Here is a 19973-nt window from a genome sequence, read left to right as displayed (position 1 = left end):
CCGCCCTCAAGGGTCCCTTAGTGGAATCACGGCATCTTGCATTGTGCGAGGGCGTGAGGAGATTACGGTGGCCCTAGTGGCTTCTTGGGGAGCATTGTGCCTCCACACCGCTCCAAACGGAGATTAGCATCCGCAAGGGTGTGAACTTCGGGATACATCGTCGTCTCCGCGTGCCTTGGTTATCTCTTACCCGAACCCTTACTTATGCACTTTACTTTGTGATAGCCATATTGTTTCTTGTCATATATCTTGCTATCACTTAGTGGTTTATCTTGCTTAGCATAAGTTGTTGGTGCACATAGGTGAGCCTAGTTGTTGTAGGTTTTGTGCTTGTCAAATTAACCGCTAGGTTTATTCCGCATTTGTTCAAGCCTAAACCGTAATTATTTTAAAGCGCCTATTCACCCCCCCCCTCTAGGCGACATCCACGATCTTTCAGTCAGGCTTTAAGTCGGGCGCAAAAGTGGGGCACAACATACGCGGCAGTGCGGGCAAAATCTGGGCGGAGATGGCGGGAGACGGAAATCCTCCGACGCGGGATGGCGCGAAAACTAGCATCACCCCCTACCCCATGCATGTACTCGCTCACCTCTAGCTATAGGACAAACCCAACCTCGGTCCTTGCCTTGCTCGACCATGGTGACTCTCAGATCTACGAAAGCAACGGCGACGACGACTTCAATCTCCATCAGTAGGACCTACTTCTCCCCCTCGTCTTCGACTCCGAAGACGAGGATGGACTTAACCTAGTTCGGCATCGATGAACTTTCCCCTATTGAGCCATACAACTTTTAATTTGTGTTGTTATTTGTTAGTAGGTGGGATGAACTGCCATTTGTTTCCTAGTTAGGACTGAAACAATGTTTCGATCGTGTGTGTAATAAGGTCATCACTAGTGAGAAGGGATGATCACAAATTATGTTGTGCACAACCAAACACCGTGTAGTGCATCAACCCAGTCCAACCCGCAAAAAAAGCATTAGCTCGGTCAGGCCCAACTGAGTCACACATACAAAGACCCCGAAAATGATGCAACTAACCATACACGCCCTAGATCGCTATTGTTCCTCTGAAAATATACCTGACAGGTTGAAATCTTCGAAAGAGGCACCGCCATTACCATATCATATGCACAGAGGCAACATTGGATCCACGGCACGATAAATACCAACGATATGGTCTTTCCTCCTCAAGAAAAGTCTTCTTCCTCCCCCCGCCCGCGCCACCGCCAATCCGCCCCACCTCCGATGGGCTTTTGGGTCATGGAGGTGCGGAGGATCTCTCCCCCTGCTGGCGGGAGGGAGCCCGTTCTCGTTTTTGTTAGGTTCGGTGTCTTTATTGGGGTTGTGTGGCGGTGATGATGTCCCTCAGTAGGAATAATGTCTCCCACGTCCGATCTCCATTCCGATGGTGCGAATAGCGTCGTCGGAGGGAGTTTGGAGGTGTGTCTCTGTCGGATCTTGCGGGATTCGGGCGGTGGTCTTCGTTGGATCTATTTGGATCCAATTTTTGTCCATCTTCGTTCGTGTGGTTACAGGTTTGATCTTTTCGATCTACAACTATTTTCATCAATGATGGTTGCTGCTCTGGTGCACTCGTCCTTTGGGGCATTAGCATGATGACTTCCCGACTGTCTAGTACAACAAGGTTTGCCCGGCTCCGGCGAGGGAGGGGCGATGATGACGGCGCGTCTTCGACTCGCTTCAGTATTTGTAGTCGTCGCTAGGTGGTCCATGGACGCGGTTGAAAGTTTTATTACCTCTTGTGTTCTCTGAATACAGTAGGTTGGAAATTTGTGCCGCAACAAAAAATACCAACGATATGCAACGTGCTATACCTACACATTCCACCTTGTACGGTGGCATCCAGCGGACTTAGATGAAGGTTAAAGTTGTTCGTTCGACCCAGAAAAAGAATGTGTCAATGTTGCATGCCCAGCAGTGCAATATTCCTCGATCTACATCTTCCCGCCAAGCTACAGAGATCCCGTCCCACGGAGGGCCGACAGATCTCCACCCAGGCACGCATGAATCCACGGCCAGTACATCGTATCCTCCACCTCGCCGTCCTCGCCCCATCCGCAACACAACACATGGCTCATCACGGACGACGGCACATCGTCAGCCCCCTTTTGCCCCTATCAATCATCGACGTCTCCCGCGCGGCACGGCCGAAGCGACGGTGGCGTTCAAATATCCCGACAGGCGGGATCGATCGGCGGACCGGCCGGGCCTCGTACGCGCGCGCGTGAGCACGTACGTACGTCCGCTGCCGCATGCATGCATGCGTCCGTCCGTCCGTCCGTCCGTCGACGAGAGGGAGAGGCCTTGCATGCTTCCCCGCCACCAGCAAACAGCTCCGGATCTGGCTTCTTCCCGCGCAGTGCATGTGCATGATTGCTACACCACCACCACCACCGGCACCGGCAGCGGCAGAGATCTCGTCGTCTTTGTACCGATCCGGTCGCCGTTGGCCACCCCCGGCTTGGCCGTTTCCCGGCTGGTTTTTCACCCTTGTAGCCAAGCCAGCCAGCAATGGCTTCTTTCTGTGCGTCGTCCGTCCCGTCTCGATCGACGCCACTGTTCGTCCGCTGCGGCGCCAGCGCCGCCGACGACGACGTGTGCCGACCAGACGCACGTACGTACGTACATTGGGCCGGAACGTCGGTCTGTCGAATGTCCAGCCCAGATCCAACGGAACACGAGATAGGTAAGGCGACGTACGCACGCACTGTGAAGTCACGAGATAGGTAAGGCGGCGCGGCTGGCAGGTTTAAACTACTGTGGGGTGCAGGTAAATGCGAGATCCCGGCAGGGTCCGGCCAAGGTTTCCCGATCGAGGAGGGACGGACGTACGCGACGCCTGTGACGCGGGGCAGAGGCTGTACGCGGAACAGGCCGGGCTACGTACGCGCCAGGTGCCCCCATCCATCACCACCCCCTTGCAATTGAAGCGCCATTGGCCCGGTGCGCCCTGCTGCTCAGCTCGTGCCTCGTGCTCGTGGACCTGCCGTCGCCAACGCCCAAACCATCGACGCCCGGCCGGTCGGTGGTGGCCAGCAGGACCGGCCATCACGTAGTACGTACCAGCCAGGAATCACGCAGGGAATGTACGTCGTGGCGGTGGCAATTGACACTGCACCCACGTACGTGTCCCCGCCTGCAGCGAGTCCTTAACCGTTCCATTCCTTCTATCACAGAGACGGGTTCAGGGCCAGCCAGTCTGGGCATGCATTCATGTTTTTTCACCTCATGCATGGGGGAGAGAGGGGCGACCGGGTCGTACGGCGGGGTAGGGCGCGGCGGCGTCGACGACGACAAGGGGGAGGCGCAGGCGGCGTGCGTCCAGCTGCGGCCGCCCCCAGCAGGCCGACGATTAATCGCCGAGATGCATACCGCTGGGTCGGTCGGTCGGTGGGGCGGGCGCGACAGGGGCTCGCTGATGGCAGGAACCGGACACGGGAACGGCCAACGCAACGCAACGAGCGAGCCTGCCCGCCCGCTGCTGCATGCGGCGCACCTACGTGGAGGCCCACGTACCACCACGACCGGCCTGGCCTGGCCCGGTACTGGACTACTGGTCGTAGAGTGGACAGCGGAGGGACGCGTGACGCCGGCGACCAAAACACCATGATTCATTCATTCACCAGATGGTCTTTTCCTTTTTCTTTCTGCGTTAGTCACCTCACGGATCCGATCTACCAGTGACTGCTACTGGTAGCAGCTTGGATCAATCATCATGGCCGGGTTTACCTACTCCTACGGCTTCGGCGAGTCAGGATTGGCCTGGATTTACAGCTGGGTCATAAACATGTCTGAGCCAGCGTGAACCGTATCTTCTGCCCAGCCAGAAATTTGGCTGCGATCGCCCTTCACTCGCTCCCCCCGTACGGGGTAGCGATCGATATCGGTGATCGGTCGCATAATTCGCAATCTATGGCAGCAGATTGCGCGATCTGTTCCACGATTTTCTGACAATAAATCAAGGATCTAAACCTCAGGCGCAAGAGGGATATTATCATCTTTATCTCCATTTCCACCAATCATTACACATTGTGATTTCACAAAGGAAGTGGAAAGAAGATCATAAACCTACACTACGGTTTTCAATACGGAAGTGGCTCTGGAAACTCAGGAACCACAGCAGTACTTCACCATACACGATTTCGATCACAAAACTAGGTTGATCCACCGCACGACACTGGAATGCCCTCGAGCGTGTGATCGATCCCGACCCCCCACCCAAAAACCATCTGTCACAAAACATCATTCTGAAGGTGTTTCGCAACATGCATTGCCGCGGACACTAAACATTCACAGAATCTCTACCGGACGGTCACACGCTGTGCAATGCACCGTATCCGTGTTTGTTTTATCGCTCGGAGGCATTTTCACAGGTCCATTTCTCACTGCCCTACACTTCAACTGATGGTGGCCAACTAGGCAAGTGCAGCGGCAGATCATTAAAGGACAGCAAGAGCAGAGGCAAACCATGGACTGCTGGTAGACAGTAACTCTACTGCAGCTCCACAAGGGAGTATGTCTACCATGTTCCTCAACAGCTCTACCGTTACGATCCAGTTGACCACCAAATATGGTAAATGATACTCTAATATCATGCACAGACAGGCATCTCTGTATGGAATCTACTACTAAAAGATATTGAAAAAAAAGGAGAAGTCAAATGACACAGGAAGCAGGATCAAGATTTAGGTGTGGTAAACTTGAGTACACCCTGATTCAAGCGAACTAAATGGGGTGAGGGAGACTAGGGTCGGTCGACAAAGAATTGAGAAATCCGGGTCGACACCCTGAGTTCTTCATCCAATGATTTAAAAGAAACACACACAGATCATGTGGACTTTTAAACCTGGATAAACACAGCAAAAAATCTTGAGCCTTATTGGATGGCAAACTTGAGTACACTCTGACTCAAGTGACACAGGCAGCAGGATCAAGATTTAGATGTGGTACTCTGATTCAAGTGAACCAAATGGGGTGAAAAAGAACTAAGAAATCTCGGTCACCCCATAAGTTTTCATCCAACGGTTTACCAGAAATACACACACACACAAAAACAAGTGGGTTGTTAAACCTAGATTAAAAAAATCTTGAGCCTTATTGGATGTTAAGCTTGCCTGACTGAGATTTAAGAACTTCTTGGTCGACAAAGCATTAGCAAATCCGATAAATATGGTGCTTCAGCATGAAGGTAGGTGCACAGATATGGTAATGTAGGTGCATAGATGGATCTCAGTTTCTATTTTCATTAAGAAATTTCAGTCGACATCCTGAGTTCTTCATCCAACGGTTCAACACAGAAACACACACACACAAACAAGTGGATTTTTAAACCTAGATAAAAGCAAGTGAACCTTATTGGATGGTAAGCTTGGCTGACTGAGGTTTAATAGTTCCTCAGTCAGATTTGGCATTAGCAAATCCGACAAAATGGTGCTTGACCATGAAGATAGGTGCACAGAGATGGCAATGTAGGTGGCACAGGTGGATCTCAGTTTCTGTTTTTGGAGATGAACTTCAAATGTAGGTTTGTGAATGCATATACATATCAAAAATTCCAATTGCACTACAGTATTCAACGGCGAGAGGTTTCATTTACGGGTCTAGCAGGCTGATTTAGGGCCATCAGTGCTACTCTTAGTTCTCACTAACCTTAACATATAAATTATACTCCAAATCAAATGGTAAAGAGTAATGCACTTGTAAGGAAACAAGCATCCCGTATGCTCTATATTTGATCCCATAAATTACTGAACTAGTGTTGGAATCTTGAAAAGAAGATCATTTATTTATCATTGATTCTTCAACGGGTGACGAATAAAGGATTGGGTAGACAAGCACAGTTGCAATCAAGGATCATGACATAATAGTAGACATCACAGAAAAAGGAAAATAAAATGGAACAACAAATAATGTCGACAAAATTTATAACTCATCAGAACAAATATAAACTGTTCTGTATCTCAGCCGATCCCTTTTTGGATCATTTTCATTCACCGCCTCAATGATCAGAGCAGCCCTTGCCCAAAGTTCATTGGAAACTGAATATGGAACCAAAATACAAAACAGGGCAATAGAGCTCTCATCTCTACAACATGCAAATTCCTTGCTCCATCTCTGCCTACACTAGCATGCATCTCTGGACACTAACAGCTTAGCATGCCCCTTACATATGTCGATTGCATGAACAGGCTCGCGGTGAACTGTTTGTTTTTATGGGTCAAGTATTGACTATGGTGTTTTTGTTCCTTCCAGCAACTACTTGACCACGCTATAGTTCTCGAGTGACCAAACTGAATTGAGATGTTTGAAACAACAAAACGGCCAAAACGGTGAGCAACACACCTGAAGCACAGCACGACATGAGACCAGTCATCTGCCAATTCTCCTCCTTTTGCTTGCCGAAGAGGCTTGGTAGCATGTTGCTGGAGATCCAACAGCAGTATCATCACTCTGTTGGCTGAGACATGCAGCAGCATCCAACACACCTATCGGGCTTTGCGGCACAGAGAACATTGATGATCCAGCTGACTTTAGGACAATGGTTCCCATTGCTATCTTGTCTTGAATCAGTTCGTAGCATCTTAACACTCGCTCCTGCGAGACATAAGAGGTATTTAGGCAAATGAAGTAACAATTCAAGCGCATCATTGCATTTACAGGTTACCATTTAGTGGCGGGCAAATGGTTTAGTAAGTGATAACATTGAGCTGATCACTACCTTGTTTATGTACTTGCAGGTAGTTGTAGCCCGCTCGACTACTGAAGTATTGCGCTCCCCAAATGCAGCAAGTGCAACACTTGCAGCAATCTCTGAAGGTCTGAACACCAAAAAATCAGCTCCTGCAATCCAAATTCTCAAACTTTAAGAATTGATCGCCGCCAAATTATACACATTGATCGATGCATACAAAAAATGAGATCAGGTTTAACACATTGATCGATGAATACTAAAAAGGAGATCTGATTTAACACATTGATCGATGAATACCAAAAAAGAGATTTGATTTACTACATTGATCGATGAATACTAAAAAAGAGGTCTGATTTAACTCTCATACCTTTAGCCGTGCTCAGGATGAGGTCGGTCGAGCGGGAGAATGCGAGCATGGAGGGTGCGTCATGATCATTGAATTTGCGAAGGAAGTAGTCAATAAATGAGCAAGCAGTAACAGCTTGCATCCTCCATTTTAAGGTGCTGAGCACCAAAAGCTCCATCCTTTTTATGGTCTTGCCCTCAAACGCAGAAGTTGCCTCAACCACCTGTCAAGCGAAAACCGTCGATTAATTGAGATGAAACTGAAAGACGGAACCCTTCAACGAAGGTCTGCCATGAGATGAGATGAGATGCATCACTCACTGACCTGCAGGTCGACGGGGAGCGGCACATAGGTCTCCTCCATCTTTGAAGCGAGGGACAGACAAGCCACTGCCAAGAGCTGTGTCACCCAAGCTTTGCCTTCCTGCCATGAGAAACCAACTCCTCCGTGATTAAGGGATTTTAGCAGGGTTTGCTTCAGTTGCTACTGAGATGATGATGGTAATAAGACTTACAGGAAGGGGATAGACGGAGAGGAACCTATCAAGGTAGTTGACAGACAGGACCGCAGTCAACGGCGCGAAATTGAAATGCTCAATGACCTATGAGCAGAGAATTTGCAGATTTAATCAGCAATCACATCGGGGCGGCACCATCGGGCATCAATCCAACGAGAAATCGCCACTAGAACGGGTAAAAAAAGGCATCTTTACACGAATCCGGCCCATCACATCTCGGCGCCGCGCCATCGGCACAGGTAAGCGGCGATTGGAATCAAATCAAGATGCGGGGGGGCTCACCTTCCAAATCCAATCTATGGCGTCCCTCCTGACGGCGGCCAAATCCAGGGCCCCGGCCCGGCGCAGCAGCATCTGGGGGTACCCGTCGGCCGGCATGTGCTCCTTCTCAGTCGCGACGAGCGCCGCCACGCACTCGTCGGACTGCACGGGGTGGTCCACCAGGAACCCCTCCGCCGCGGCGGCGGCATCGGCGGCGACGCGCGGCGGGGTGGCGGACCCCGCCGCCGCCGCCCAGGAGCAGTCGTCCTCGTCGTCGTCGAGGCCGAGGATGGCGGCGTTGTCCTCGGCGCAGAGCAGCACGGAGGCGGCGCAGTCGTACCCGGATGGAACCATGCTGACGACTCCGCCTACCACCTCCCGAGAATGGCAGCGGCAGGAAAGGAATGCTGGGTTAATGAGCAATCAATAAACCGATGCGAACTGATTTATTTATCTATCTATCCACGCCGAATCCCTCGTCTCTTCCTGCGAATTTATACTTCTCCCTCCCGATTGCTCCTCCTCCTCCCCCTCCAATCTCCCTCCCCTGTTCTTGATCCGTCAAAGAGATAAAACGAAAAGGATAATCTATTTTTTTTCCTTTTTCTGCCTGCTGCGTTCTTCTTCTGCTCAAGTGGAGACGAGATGAGGAGCGGAGGGGGAGGAGGGAGGAGAGGAGAGGAGGGTCTGCCTACCCACTGTAGAAGCGGGGAGCGAGAGTGGGGGAGAAGGGCGAGGGTTTTGGCTTTGTAGGGCGCGGCCGGAGGCGGGGGGAGGCGGCCGCTATTTCGGGGGCGACGCGGGGGGGCGGGCGCAAAACCGCATGCGACTTCCTGGCGGAGTTGTTTCGTTTTTGGCATTTTCCTGGGAGCGCGGATCCTTTGCGGCCACGACACTGGCTCGGATTTCGCGTGCGCCGTGTCGCTCGGTGCGTTTGTTTCCTTTCTTATTTATCTCCTCTGCTTCTAGACTAGCCTCTGTTCTAGGTTAGTAATATGATGAATGTGGTGATGTGTTTCTTGGCTTATTTGCTTGCAAAACAAACATGGGAAGAAACACCGTTTTGTAATCTCGGAGATCTTTCCTTGTATATGTGTATGGAGAATATCATGGTGATTTTGTTTTTACGGTTTCATTCTTGCTCGTTGTAATAAATGGATGCAAGGGGGGGTCTGAAAAATTCACAACATTTGGGTGCCAAAATTAGTCTGCGCTTTTCTGTTTTACTAAAAGAAAATTAGATTGTGATTTTCGTGCTTCGGTCGCTACAAAATTTCTTTCGTGGCAAATCCGCTTGTAAGAAACGACACTCTAGAACCAACATTGCGCACGCCACGACAAACGAGGAGGCGCGTTCGTGGACACGGGCTGGTAGGAGCTGCGCTTGTCTTTTGGATTTCTTCCTCCGGTCGCCTAGGACAGTGCGGCGACTATGAGTAGCGCGAGTGGCGCATGCACGCTTTCTTGGAGGCATTTTGCACGTTTCCAGCGAACGTCGGGAAAGGTCGGAACCGAGACCTCCACTGGTCTGATGAGCTCCGTCATCATGACCATTGTGCGTCTGAGTACCGCCAAAAGGATCACAATACAGACACATATTGTTTTGGGGGAGATACTTTTATCTCATCACTTTCTTCTCCCTCTCGTTTTCCATGGGAGTCGCCTGGCGGCCTGGGTTATCTCGGCTCCTCTCCCTTCCCGCCTCCGGTGGTTCCGTTGTGCGGATTGAAGTCGGGAGAGCGGCTTCTCCTTAAAAACAGTAGATCTAGGGTGTGTACTGCCACTATGGAGTTTGATACTATGACGGTCTTGAGCTCCCCACTGGCATGTGCAGATATCGAGCGGTGACCTTCAAAGCGTTTCTCTTCTCATCTTCCATGGCCTTGGGTGGGGAGTGGATCTGACGAGGGCTCTCCCAATAAGACTTGCACTTCACTAGATCGAGTTGAAGAAGATGTTGCTCCTTTTTCCCTACATCGTCACGGCGACGAGGAGGGTTTTGGTGGGCCATGCTTGCTTGGCTATCTTTTATGGAATTGGGTATTGTCGGATCTACCTCCGGTGAAGGCCTTGGAGCAGAAGGTACAACTGCTCCATCATGAGTTTATTACCAGTGTGTTCGAGCACGAGCTACGACGCTCGCTGATCTAGTCTTTCTCTTTGAGAAGATCAGTTCCTCGCGGTTGGTTGTTGGTCTTAGCTGCTCCATTACTGGCTCTTCCAGTCGAAGGACGGTCGCTTGCTGCTCAGAGTTCTGATATTCATCTTCGTTGGCTCATCATATTCTTCCCATCTATGATGCCCAACAGGGAGGCAGTTCGACTTTGGTTTCAATATCTGCATCCTTTGCTTCCTCCAATACTTCATGCTGGATGTAGGGGCACAACGATCTGCTCGCCCCAAGTGGTTCTTCCCCGGAGGCGATGGATCCGGCTCGAAGCGGAAGGCCATTGTGGAAGAAGGGCTACATTGCAATTTTATGTTGTTCTTAAGGGCCCTTGCCAAAAAATGAGTTATTTAGCAGAGTTGTCGATGTGAGGTGACTCCACGGTGTCGACATCCCGCTCAAGGCTTCATGAAAAGCAGTAGACCTTGAATTGGACCTTCAAACATCCAACTTTTTTCTCGAAAAAGACGTGTAATTTATGGTATAATTTTAGAAAAAGTGCTCTAGTAAAAAATATAACCTAGACAGGTAACAATCGTGTTTATGTGTTCGACAATTAAAGGTTAACTATTAACCACATATTTCAATTCTTGGCATATAACAACCGTTTCATACACAGTTTGTAGAATCTATATGACGAAACTTTAAGTTGTTGCTTAATCACTTCATACATCTCGATCATAAACCCACAATTTATGACACAGGCAAGATGATTATTGAATTTAACTACGCTAAGAAATAATGTTCACTTACACTTTCCGTAATTGGTAGGGTCCACCGTCGTGCTGACCTCCTCAATGTAAATCGGCGGATCTTATTATCGATGCGGTTTCGAACGGAAACAATCTTATACCGAGTCACACCGCCCAACTTTGTTCCTGATAAAGAAAATCCTATTCCCTCTGTAAAGAAATATAAGAGTGTTTGTATGGAGGAAGTACATACCACGTAATACAAAAGTTATTCAGTAAACTTGTTAGAACAACAACCTTGGTTATAGTGTTTTGCTTTTGTCATTCGCAAAACTGTTAACGATGCTTTAACCATAGCTAATGGCATGGAAAACTGTTTACGCGTATCCGCTTTGAAGAAGCTGTGCCTAATGTTGTTACTAAACAAGTCGACGGAATTTGGACATATATTTGGGCGCAAGCCCGTGTGAATGCTGTCATCGAGCAATGCTCACACTCTTGGCCAGATTCCAATCTCCCTGAGGCATCAACCGGCTCCCACTACATCTTGTGCATACGTTCACCCCTTGGTACAGCTGTTTTGGCAGAAGACATACTTGTAGAAAGTGTTTATATTGTTTGCAATGTTGTTACTCCTAGTAGGAGTATTTCTAATTTGTGGCGCACGGGGTAGCATTCTGCTGGTGCATGTAGCGTCATAGCCACCCGTGGTTCGCAAACTTGCAACACTGCGAACGTTTTGCAATCTCGTAATGCCGCGAACGTTGCTCTGGATTAGATGCGAAACCTGGAGAACCCCGGGCCCCTGGGCGCAAAAGGGGCAGAGAGGATTACACGTAGGACAGCGCCTCGGTGGCACGACCCGGCCCATATGCCATGTGGCAGGCGGCCACCACCCCGGCAATTTTCCATCAGCGGCAGGCGCTGGCGCCAACGGAGATGTGGCCAAGGCGTGGGGGGGGGGGCAGTTCGGGCATTGCGCAGGCCATGTGGAACGGGACGACGGATGGGGGGCGGTGGCACGGAAGGGTAGGGGGCAGTTCGGCCATTGCGCGCGCCATGTGAGGGTGACCATGCGGGGCAGCGGACGCGTCCGGGTGGCGGGGCCCGAGGGGGAGGGGCAGTTTCGTCTTTCCGCTGCTCCTGCCGCATGCCTGCAAAGCGTACCGAACACAGGCATAGGCGCAGGCACGGGCACGGCCTCCGGTAGTCCAGCAGCGCAGCACGGTTGCTTTCTGGCGGTCAAACCTGACGTGAACCGAGGAGTAACTTCGCACCGAGGCCGAGGGGTCGCGCGCTGCTGCGTTCGGGCGCATCCGATCCGGGCTCGGGCCATTTTTTTGTTGGGCGCGGCTGGCTAGATCGCGGGCGCGTACCTGGTACGCCGTGAGTACGGTGCAATCGACGGGACGACGTGGAGTACATGCCTACTTTTTTCTTACACTAGCTTAGTATACGAGGCTTCGGTGTGTACATGTATACTTCACTGTCAAAAGTTGGCAAAAATTGTAGATACCCATATGCATACCTCCTCATTTCCCGTATCTACGCCCGGAACTTCAATCTCAATTCAAACACATATTTTTTGAACTACTACCTCTGTATCAGAATGTAAGACGTTTTTGCAATTCAAATATTGGTGCGGTGGGAGTACGGATTATAGAAAGTACGAAATTTGTTTATCTAGTCATGTTATTTACCGAATTCACAACATGACAAAAAAAAAGGATTGATACAAATTATCATGAGAATAAAAAACATCTGTGTACTCAATTAGTAGAAATTTTTGTACGGGCTAATTAATGGATTGCTATTAGATATTCATACCCAGGGATAGAGGCAGCAATTTCGCAAGGTTTGGTCTCCGCAGTGCCTTAAACCTTTCCGCGGTCACCCTATACACGTGTTGCCATTGGTGAAAGCTTCAATCTTTTGTTGTTGTGTGTTTAGCTATCAACATCAGACATACATCAAAATATTATCTGCCCCTGTCACTCTTCATACCTAAATATATTTACGTCAATTAGACCTTTATAATTGTGCTTATTGTCATTGATGTTTTTTCGGAATTGTATCTAAATATATCACGTCCGTTAAACCTTTATAATTATCATATCACAATCATCAATGTTCACAAACGATGTCTAAATATATCCCAGCCGTCAGATCCTCGTACATTTATCAATCAATCTGTTAGATCATCGTATGTTTATGGCCGCCTAAAATGTAAACATAATTTAGTGTTGTTTCCAGTGCAATCACATCCTATGCCTCCCGGCTAGTTTCATAGATACTATACGTGGTACAAATTTTGTCAAACTGTTTCAAATTTCACCATAAGTCTTTGAATGCTGAACATAGAGATTGCACTGAGACCCAATGCACCCAACATTCCTGTGTTACCCAAGGGTAGTCTCTGCTCTTTGTGAGAACCGAGCAAACAAGAGACCGTGTCATGTTTTGCGTTCGTGGTATTGGATTTGACAAGGAAACACAGAACTGGTATGGAATTCCTGGGTTGTTGGTGTTTGCCTGCTTTGGCTGCCAATTGCGACTGGAAACACTGCCTATGGGATTGAGTTACGTCCGGAGCCACAGAATGGGATTTGTATCCCGGGATGGAACCAGCTGCTGGGAATGGGATTTGAAACCCGGGATGGAATCAGCCGCTGGGAATGGGATTTGTATCCCGGGATGGGAACAGCCGCTAGGAATGGGATTTGTATCCCGGGAACGAATCCCAGGGTGGGAATGTGATCCCTGGTCTACGGGTTTTCAAGCTCGGCTGGGTGTGGGATTGGAATAGCTAATCCCACAACGAATTCCCGCACCCAGGCCTTAATGCCATATAACCCGATTCCCACTCCTCCTCTCCCACGTCCAGTCGCGAATCCAGCTCACACAAGTTGTAGCCTGCTCTTCACGAGCTGGGCTGTTTCATCACACAAGTTGCATACTATGAAACACAGCGTCCGATTCTTGTACGACACTGCCCATGCATACTCGTACAATCTTAGTATCGTATGCATATCAGTTTGGATGCTCTATACCCTCCAGTTGAGCACCCTGGCTTTGTATACGTCAATGAAGGGGAAGAAACTGTGGCTATCACTTGGTAATCGGCTCCTCGATCGCAAAAGAAACAGCAGCATAGCATCTTTGAACCAGCGAGGTGCACGGCGCAACCAGATATGGATCGGGGCACACGTACGTACGTAGGTCAATTCGGCCACGGTAGCCGGCGGGGTCTTCGCCATTGCCGCACGGCGATCTAGCAGCAGAGACTCACGTGCTCCGCGCCTCCGATCGCCACGCTCGTGCGCGCGCGCGGGCGGCACAGGGCACCGACCGACCGATCGAGCCGCCGCGCCCCACCCCCACCGAAACAGTCACCCCAGCATTGCTTCGGCGACCCGCCTCATCTGTCCCGCATCGACGTGCTGGCATCGAGCGCACACACGTTGCTCCCCTGACAATTCCATGTGTTCCGAAAGACTTTGCTCCTTCTTTTCGTACGTCCCTAATTATGTGCCTACGTCGCAACGGACCAGTACACACGCCTGTATCTATCATCAACGCACGGAGCGATCTGCAGAGGCCCATGAGTCGCGTGCCGGACTCCTCCTCCCCTCCCGCTGCATTTCCCCCGTCCACGGCTCCGATCCGGTGCATCTCGCTCTGCATGTGCATCCCGGCGCGTACGTTCGCATGCGTGTTAAGAGACGCCGAGAGGACGGCTGCCTTGCGACCAATAATAGCCTCTAGCTGGCCAGGCTCCATGATCCCGTCGCGTTCACCAGAGTTTCTATGAAGAAAATAAGGAGAGCGAGACAGATATATATATATACACAGTGGCGGGCGAATCAGATGCTCGTGAAAGCAGCTGGTGGGTGGGTAGACGTAGACCCCCCAAGTTTTTTCCACGAAGATCCACGCAGCAGCAAAACAGATCGTGAAAGAAGCCGACCGAGGGCGAAAGGTCAATTTCCCGCACCGCTTGTCTCTTTCTCCCTTTCCTCCCTGGCTCGATCGAGACCGACTTTCGTCTTCTTTTTTCTCTCCGCCGGGCGGCCGAAACCCACTCAAGCTCCTCCACTTTACTATCCTTCGCCTTTACAATACGATCTGCGTCCCAATAATTTACATAATTTAACCACTAAAGCGAATATGGTACGCGGGAGAAACAATATGTAGCGAGCTAGCTAAGATCTCTCATGGGTCATGGCGGGCTCGGTTGGCGGTGGCGTCTACATGTTTGTTCTTGGATCGGACGGAAACAGCTCTGGTGGCTTCCTCCCATCCCCCGTACGGCCGGCCCGTCGCCGCACCTGCACGCACAGGCACGCGGCATCTCAGATCTTCTCGCCCGTTCCCGCACATATAGAATATAAACCCTAGCACGCCGTGCATCCGAATCTGCTCCACATGTTGCCTCGCATCACCGTTGAAGAAAACCAGACAAGAAACTTTTTTATCGTCGGGCTTTTCTTTTTTCAGAGTGATAAGCACACTGTGCACGCACGCACGCACGCTTGCTCGATCCGGAAGGAGAAATCGAGGTCGTGAGTCATCTCCATTTTGGGTTGATTTTTTCTGAAGGATGCATTCCCTTGTTTTTCGATCGTGGAAAGGAGGTGATCGTGACGCGTCTCGTATCCCCTCCCCTGGTTGCGTATATCTTTTTTTTTGCGGGGTTGGTTGGTTGCATGTATCTTTGATGTATAGTTTTGTTATCAGCGCGGATCCTTCGATCCATTTGGTTTTGACCTATCGCACGGCGTCCGTGTCCATCCTCTGTCTAGGATACGAAGTAAATGACCGAGGTAGGGAGCAGAGCATATGCAGCTGTTGACTGCTGCCCATGTCGCACAGTAGAAAATCTGAAGCTCGCAGTGGAGTTGGACAGTCGTGCCAACAGTTGCGTTGTGGTGCAGATTAACAGATCATGCAGCCGCGTGCCTGCTGCTCGCTCGTCCGGAGGAGCATCGATAAGTCGAAGACGAAAACTGCATCGTCGCATCTCCTACCTACGTACGTCCGGAGAGATGTCAACCGGGAGAGGAGCATCCTGGCCGGACCCCGGATCGGCGGCGGAGCAGCGCATGGCACGGCGGCCGGCCATGCGTGCATGGCGCATGCATGCATGCGCCAAAAGCTGGGCTCCGGCGGCCAGAGTTGAATGCCTGCCGATCATGGCTGCCATCGAGCAGTCGAGCGTAATGAAGAGGTGGTCTCCGCGCGCGCGTTCTGCTCGAGACGACTTGCTCAACAGTATGCGTCGCAGAGGCATGCAGGAAGTAAACAGGCGAGGTAGTGGATGTGGCAGTCTCCCGCTCTAGGCCTTGATCATCTACAATTCTACATTGTCCCTCCGCCTGCAAAGTGGAGGCCGCGCATTGCATGCTCGAGCGGCAGAGACGACGAGAGGTGCATGGAGAGGGAGCTATATATGCCTCCATGACGACGCCGCCGCCGCGTGGGCTTTTGGCAGGGCGCGCACCGCTCACTTTTTGCCGTGGATCGGAGTGGAGCAGGGAGGCGCCATTAATGGCGGCGCCGGGCAGTGCTGGGGAATCACTCGTCGTGTATGTATCTTCCTCCCCCTGGCCACTTGGTTGATCTGTCGCTCTTGTCTGCCTCTATCTCGCTCGTCTTTGCCTGCCGCTCTCACCTACCCGCCCTGCAAAATTCAACTCAGCGCCGCTTATGTTGGTTATATATCTTGCCAAAGGTTCTTGCCTGGCTATTGACAAGAGAAAGAAGATCGTGGCGCCTAACTGTAAATAGGAGCCAAACAATGTCCTCAATTGGAGAAGGTCGCCAAAACTAGCTAGGTTTGCCAGGAACTAGCTAGGCGTGCCAGGGGTTGGCTTCCAGCTAGACACCACAGACATAGCATGTTCCAAGCACGATCTCAGAATTGTTTTTATCAGAGAGTGCTCGAACGGAAGACGACTAGTCTTGTTTTCCTTCTTCTGCTGATTTAGTGCACCACTCATTAATTTACTATTAGATAGATCAGGAACAGTGTTATATGTTCCTCTGTTTTCTTCGTACGATGTCTGTCCCACACTACATTGGAGCAAAGCTAGCATGTATTGAGATCGTACCATTTTTTCTTGTACGTGAAGTTACTACTAGATCCGTTAATTCAACGATGGTTAGGCTAGCATGTACTTTGCATATTAGTTAGTTTTCTTCCTATGTTTTTATGTACACTGCATATTAGTTTTGCCTTAAGTAAAACTTTATAAAGTTTTTTTTTGCGAATAAAACTTTATAAAGTTTGACCGAGTTTATAAAAAAAAGTGCACTAACAAGTGTATGTGATACAAAAATACTCAATGATGAATCTAATGATATTGATTTAGCATTGTATAAATTAATATATAAACTAGATCAAAATTTATAAATTTTACTTAAGACAAAACTAATAAGCAAAATAAATAAAAAGGAAAGGAGTGCTTACTGTACGTTAACCCGCACGGTGATACAGATCGAGCAAATTCCTGCATCACGTGATCGACAAGGTGTACTAGCCAGGATGACGGTTAAGCTAGAATGCCGTTACTAGAAAGCGAATTTGTAGCAGCCGGGTGCTCCATCCCCTATTTAACATTAAGTTCAAAAAATACCAAGAAATTGAAAAAAAAAACTGAGATTTTGGGATATCAAATTTGGGTGTCTGATCTACTTTCGTGTGAAATTTCGTGAAACAAAAACAGGAAGCGTATTTGTGGCAAAAAAGACAAAAAATTCCTATGTATAGAAAAAGATTGTTTGGATGGATTTTCGTTCGGACAATATTTTCTTCGCTACGGGTACGTTTCTGGTAATTTTTCACAAAACTTCACATGAGAGTAGATTCAGAACTCAAATTTGATATCCCCAAATTTCAGTATTTTTTTTGGGTATGTTTTTATGTTTAATATTCGTATAGGGTCGTGGAGCATTGAGAAACTCCTGTTTATTTTCCACACGTACTACAACTATACACCAAGGACAGCACATTGAGCACCTGCTCTGCACCATCCACGTACCACGGCACTTCTCATACCCTATCAATTACCATGCGTACGTAGCATACATAAATGCGAGATTTATGGGTAGAACATCGGGTTTAGCCCCCCGCGATAGGCCTTCATCGGCTACAGTCGCTCATCTGCAAAGTGGAGGCCGTCCTGCGGCAGAGAGGACGAGAGGTCTGGGCTTTATCAAAAAGGTCATGTCTATTTTATAGATAAAGCAACGATCAAATTCATCAGTTGTTCCTTCGAGTTTTGTTAGGATATATGTCTTGCTCAGAAAAACGAGACAACGACGTCTCCTTGAAGATGTAATAAGGTCTTCCCCGCCTAAATCCCTGTCCCAGTGATGTGTCTAGCATCGCCGATGGGCGAGTAGAGATGTGTCTTCGGTGGATCAGTTTTTGGTGGATGTGCTTGGATATGGTCTTAGTTCGTCTACGTTCGTGTGTCTTCAGGTTGAATCATTCCGATATACGCTACTCTTCATCAGCGGCGGTTGTTGTTCTGATGCGCTGGTCCTATGAGGCCTTAGCTCGACAACTTCCCGACTGTCTACTACATCAAGTTTTGCCCGGCCCGGCGAGGGCGATGATGGCGGCGCGCTTTCGGCTTGCTTCAATGATTGTAGTCGTCGCTAGGTGGTCTACGGATCTGAATGTATTTTTTTAATTTCTGATGTTCATTGACTTCCATGATTGAATATGAATAGATAGAAATTTCTCGCAAAAAATCCATACAACTCGACACCTCAGTTTTAAAAAAAAACTCAACACCACACACATCACACTCAAGGTAAGATACAAGGGTGTTTAGGAACAACTACACTACCCCATACCACTCCAAGCAAACTACAGGAGGAAGCCGCTTGAAGTCTTCGGAGCTCTCAACCGTGAACATGTCATTGCGAAGACATGAAGCCGTGTACGACAAATCGGGTACTCCAAGGCGCCTTCAAGAAGTGCACAACATCGAAGTGTCGCCACCACCTGATCCAGGGATCCGGGGCAATATGCAGGACGAAGAGTAACCGCAACAACGCCTTCAAGAAAGAAACGATGCCCATGTGCGCCGCCTGATGTGGTCACCTATTACAAGTAGGGTCAAGGACCCATCATTTGGGACCCACATGGGACCCATCACCATCATAGGTAGGTCCCTGGACCGTACCAGCATTCGGATGCATTCATCAGGAGGATCACTCGGACGGCTCTGCAGCACTCGGACAACCACACGTCACTCGACGGACGATCAACCACTCGGACGTACAGGGCAAGAAGGCGTCGTGGGAGTTGCAACGGTCGAGGAACCCTAAGTCATCTACTAAATAGAGCTATAGCTACCGTTACCTGTAACTGTTGTAGTATAGACTCATTACACTAGTAACTGCCTCATTCAATGGCATTAATTGTCCTGGCGGCGTGGGAGACATGGGGCTGCAGCGCACTCTATATAAGCCGCACCCTCTCCATAGCCGGGCACGTTCAACCCTGTAATCCTATCCATCAAATCAAAGCAAGCCTCAGGACACGAGGCATAGGGCTTTTACCTCCGCCGAGTGAGGGGCCTAAACTCGTTAAACACCGTGTGTTACACCTACACCGTAGCTAGCCTCTGCCCCTTATTCGTACCCCTAGTACTCATTGTCAGGATCATAACCCCGACAGTTGGCGCCCACCATGGGGCTAGGCGTCCAGCAAAATTTCACGGTGTAGGTGGATTTTCTTCATCATCATCATGTCAGTCGGCGGTGAAATCCGCTTCGGGACGATCTCCTTCATCGCCGACGACTCAGCGTGGCTACGCGAAGCTCTGCTGGACGTGGAGGCATTGCCCGTTCGTGGTGCGACACACTTCCACGCTTCCTCGTACGGAGTCCTTCTCCGAGAGCCCTTGGCCCCGTACCGAGTGGTTGTCCACACCACCAGCACACGCCGTCACAAGCGCTCCGGGCGTTCGCGGCTGCAGCGCTGGATCAAGCACGCCGTTGACTCTCAGGTAGTGGCAGGACAGGTGGCGGCCATCGACTTCGACGAGCCCGCCCTCGACCTCTCCAATGAATCACTCGGCGATTCCACAAAGGAGTCTGAGTCCGATAGCGTTGATCTGACCGCCGAGGTCCTCATGACGGACAAATCCAAGCATCGCGCGCCCCCCAGCTACACGGACGGTCGTGCGGGGACGTCTCATGTCAACACCGACGGTGGCCTTCCGGGCCACGAGCCGTATGTGCCCCAGACCCTCACTCGGG

At 49.9% G+C, this 19973-nt stretch overlaps 1 protein-coding gene across 1 annotated transcript; it reads right to left on the bottom strand.

Annotated features, from left to right (window-relative positions):
• Window positions 1–5930: 5930 nt before the first annotated feature.
• LOC109778221 (cyclin-D3-1) lies at window positions 5931–8596 on the bottom strand. The gene is made up of 6 exons (XM_020336773.4): window positions 7860–8596; window positions 7575–7661; window positions 7385–7483; window positions 7082–7283; window positions 6742–6863; window positions 5931–6617 (listed from the first exon to the last, which is right to left on the bottom strand). The coding sequence occupies exons 1-6, from the start codon at window positions 8190–8192 to the stop codon at window positions 6393–6395; spliced, it is 1068 nt and encodes a 355-aa protein (XP_020192362.1). The 5' UTR covers window positions 8193–8596; the 3' UTR covers window positions 5931–6392.
• Window positions 8597–19973: the final 11377 nt, after the last annotated feature.

This window comes from Aegilops tauschii, chromosome 6 (genome assembly GCF_002575655.3).
Source record: "Aegilops tauschii subsp. strangulata cultivar AL8/78 chromosome 6, Aet v6.0, whole genome shotgun sequence".
Lineage (NCBI taxonomy): Eukaryota > Viridiplantae > Streptophyta > Magnoliopsida > Poales > Poaceae > Aegilops > Aegilops tauschii.
Note: the sequence above shows the minus strand (reverse complement) of the source record. Positions and strands in the feature narration are given on the sequence as shown.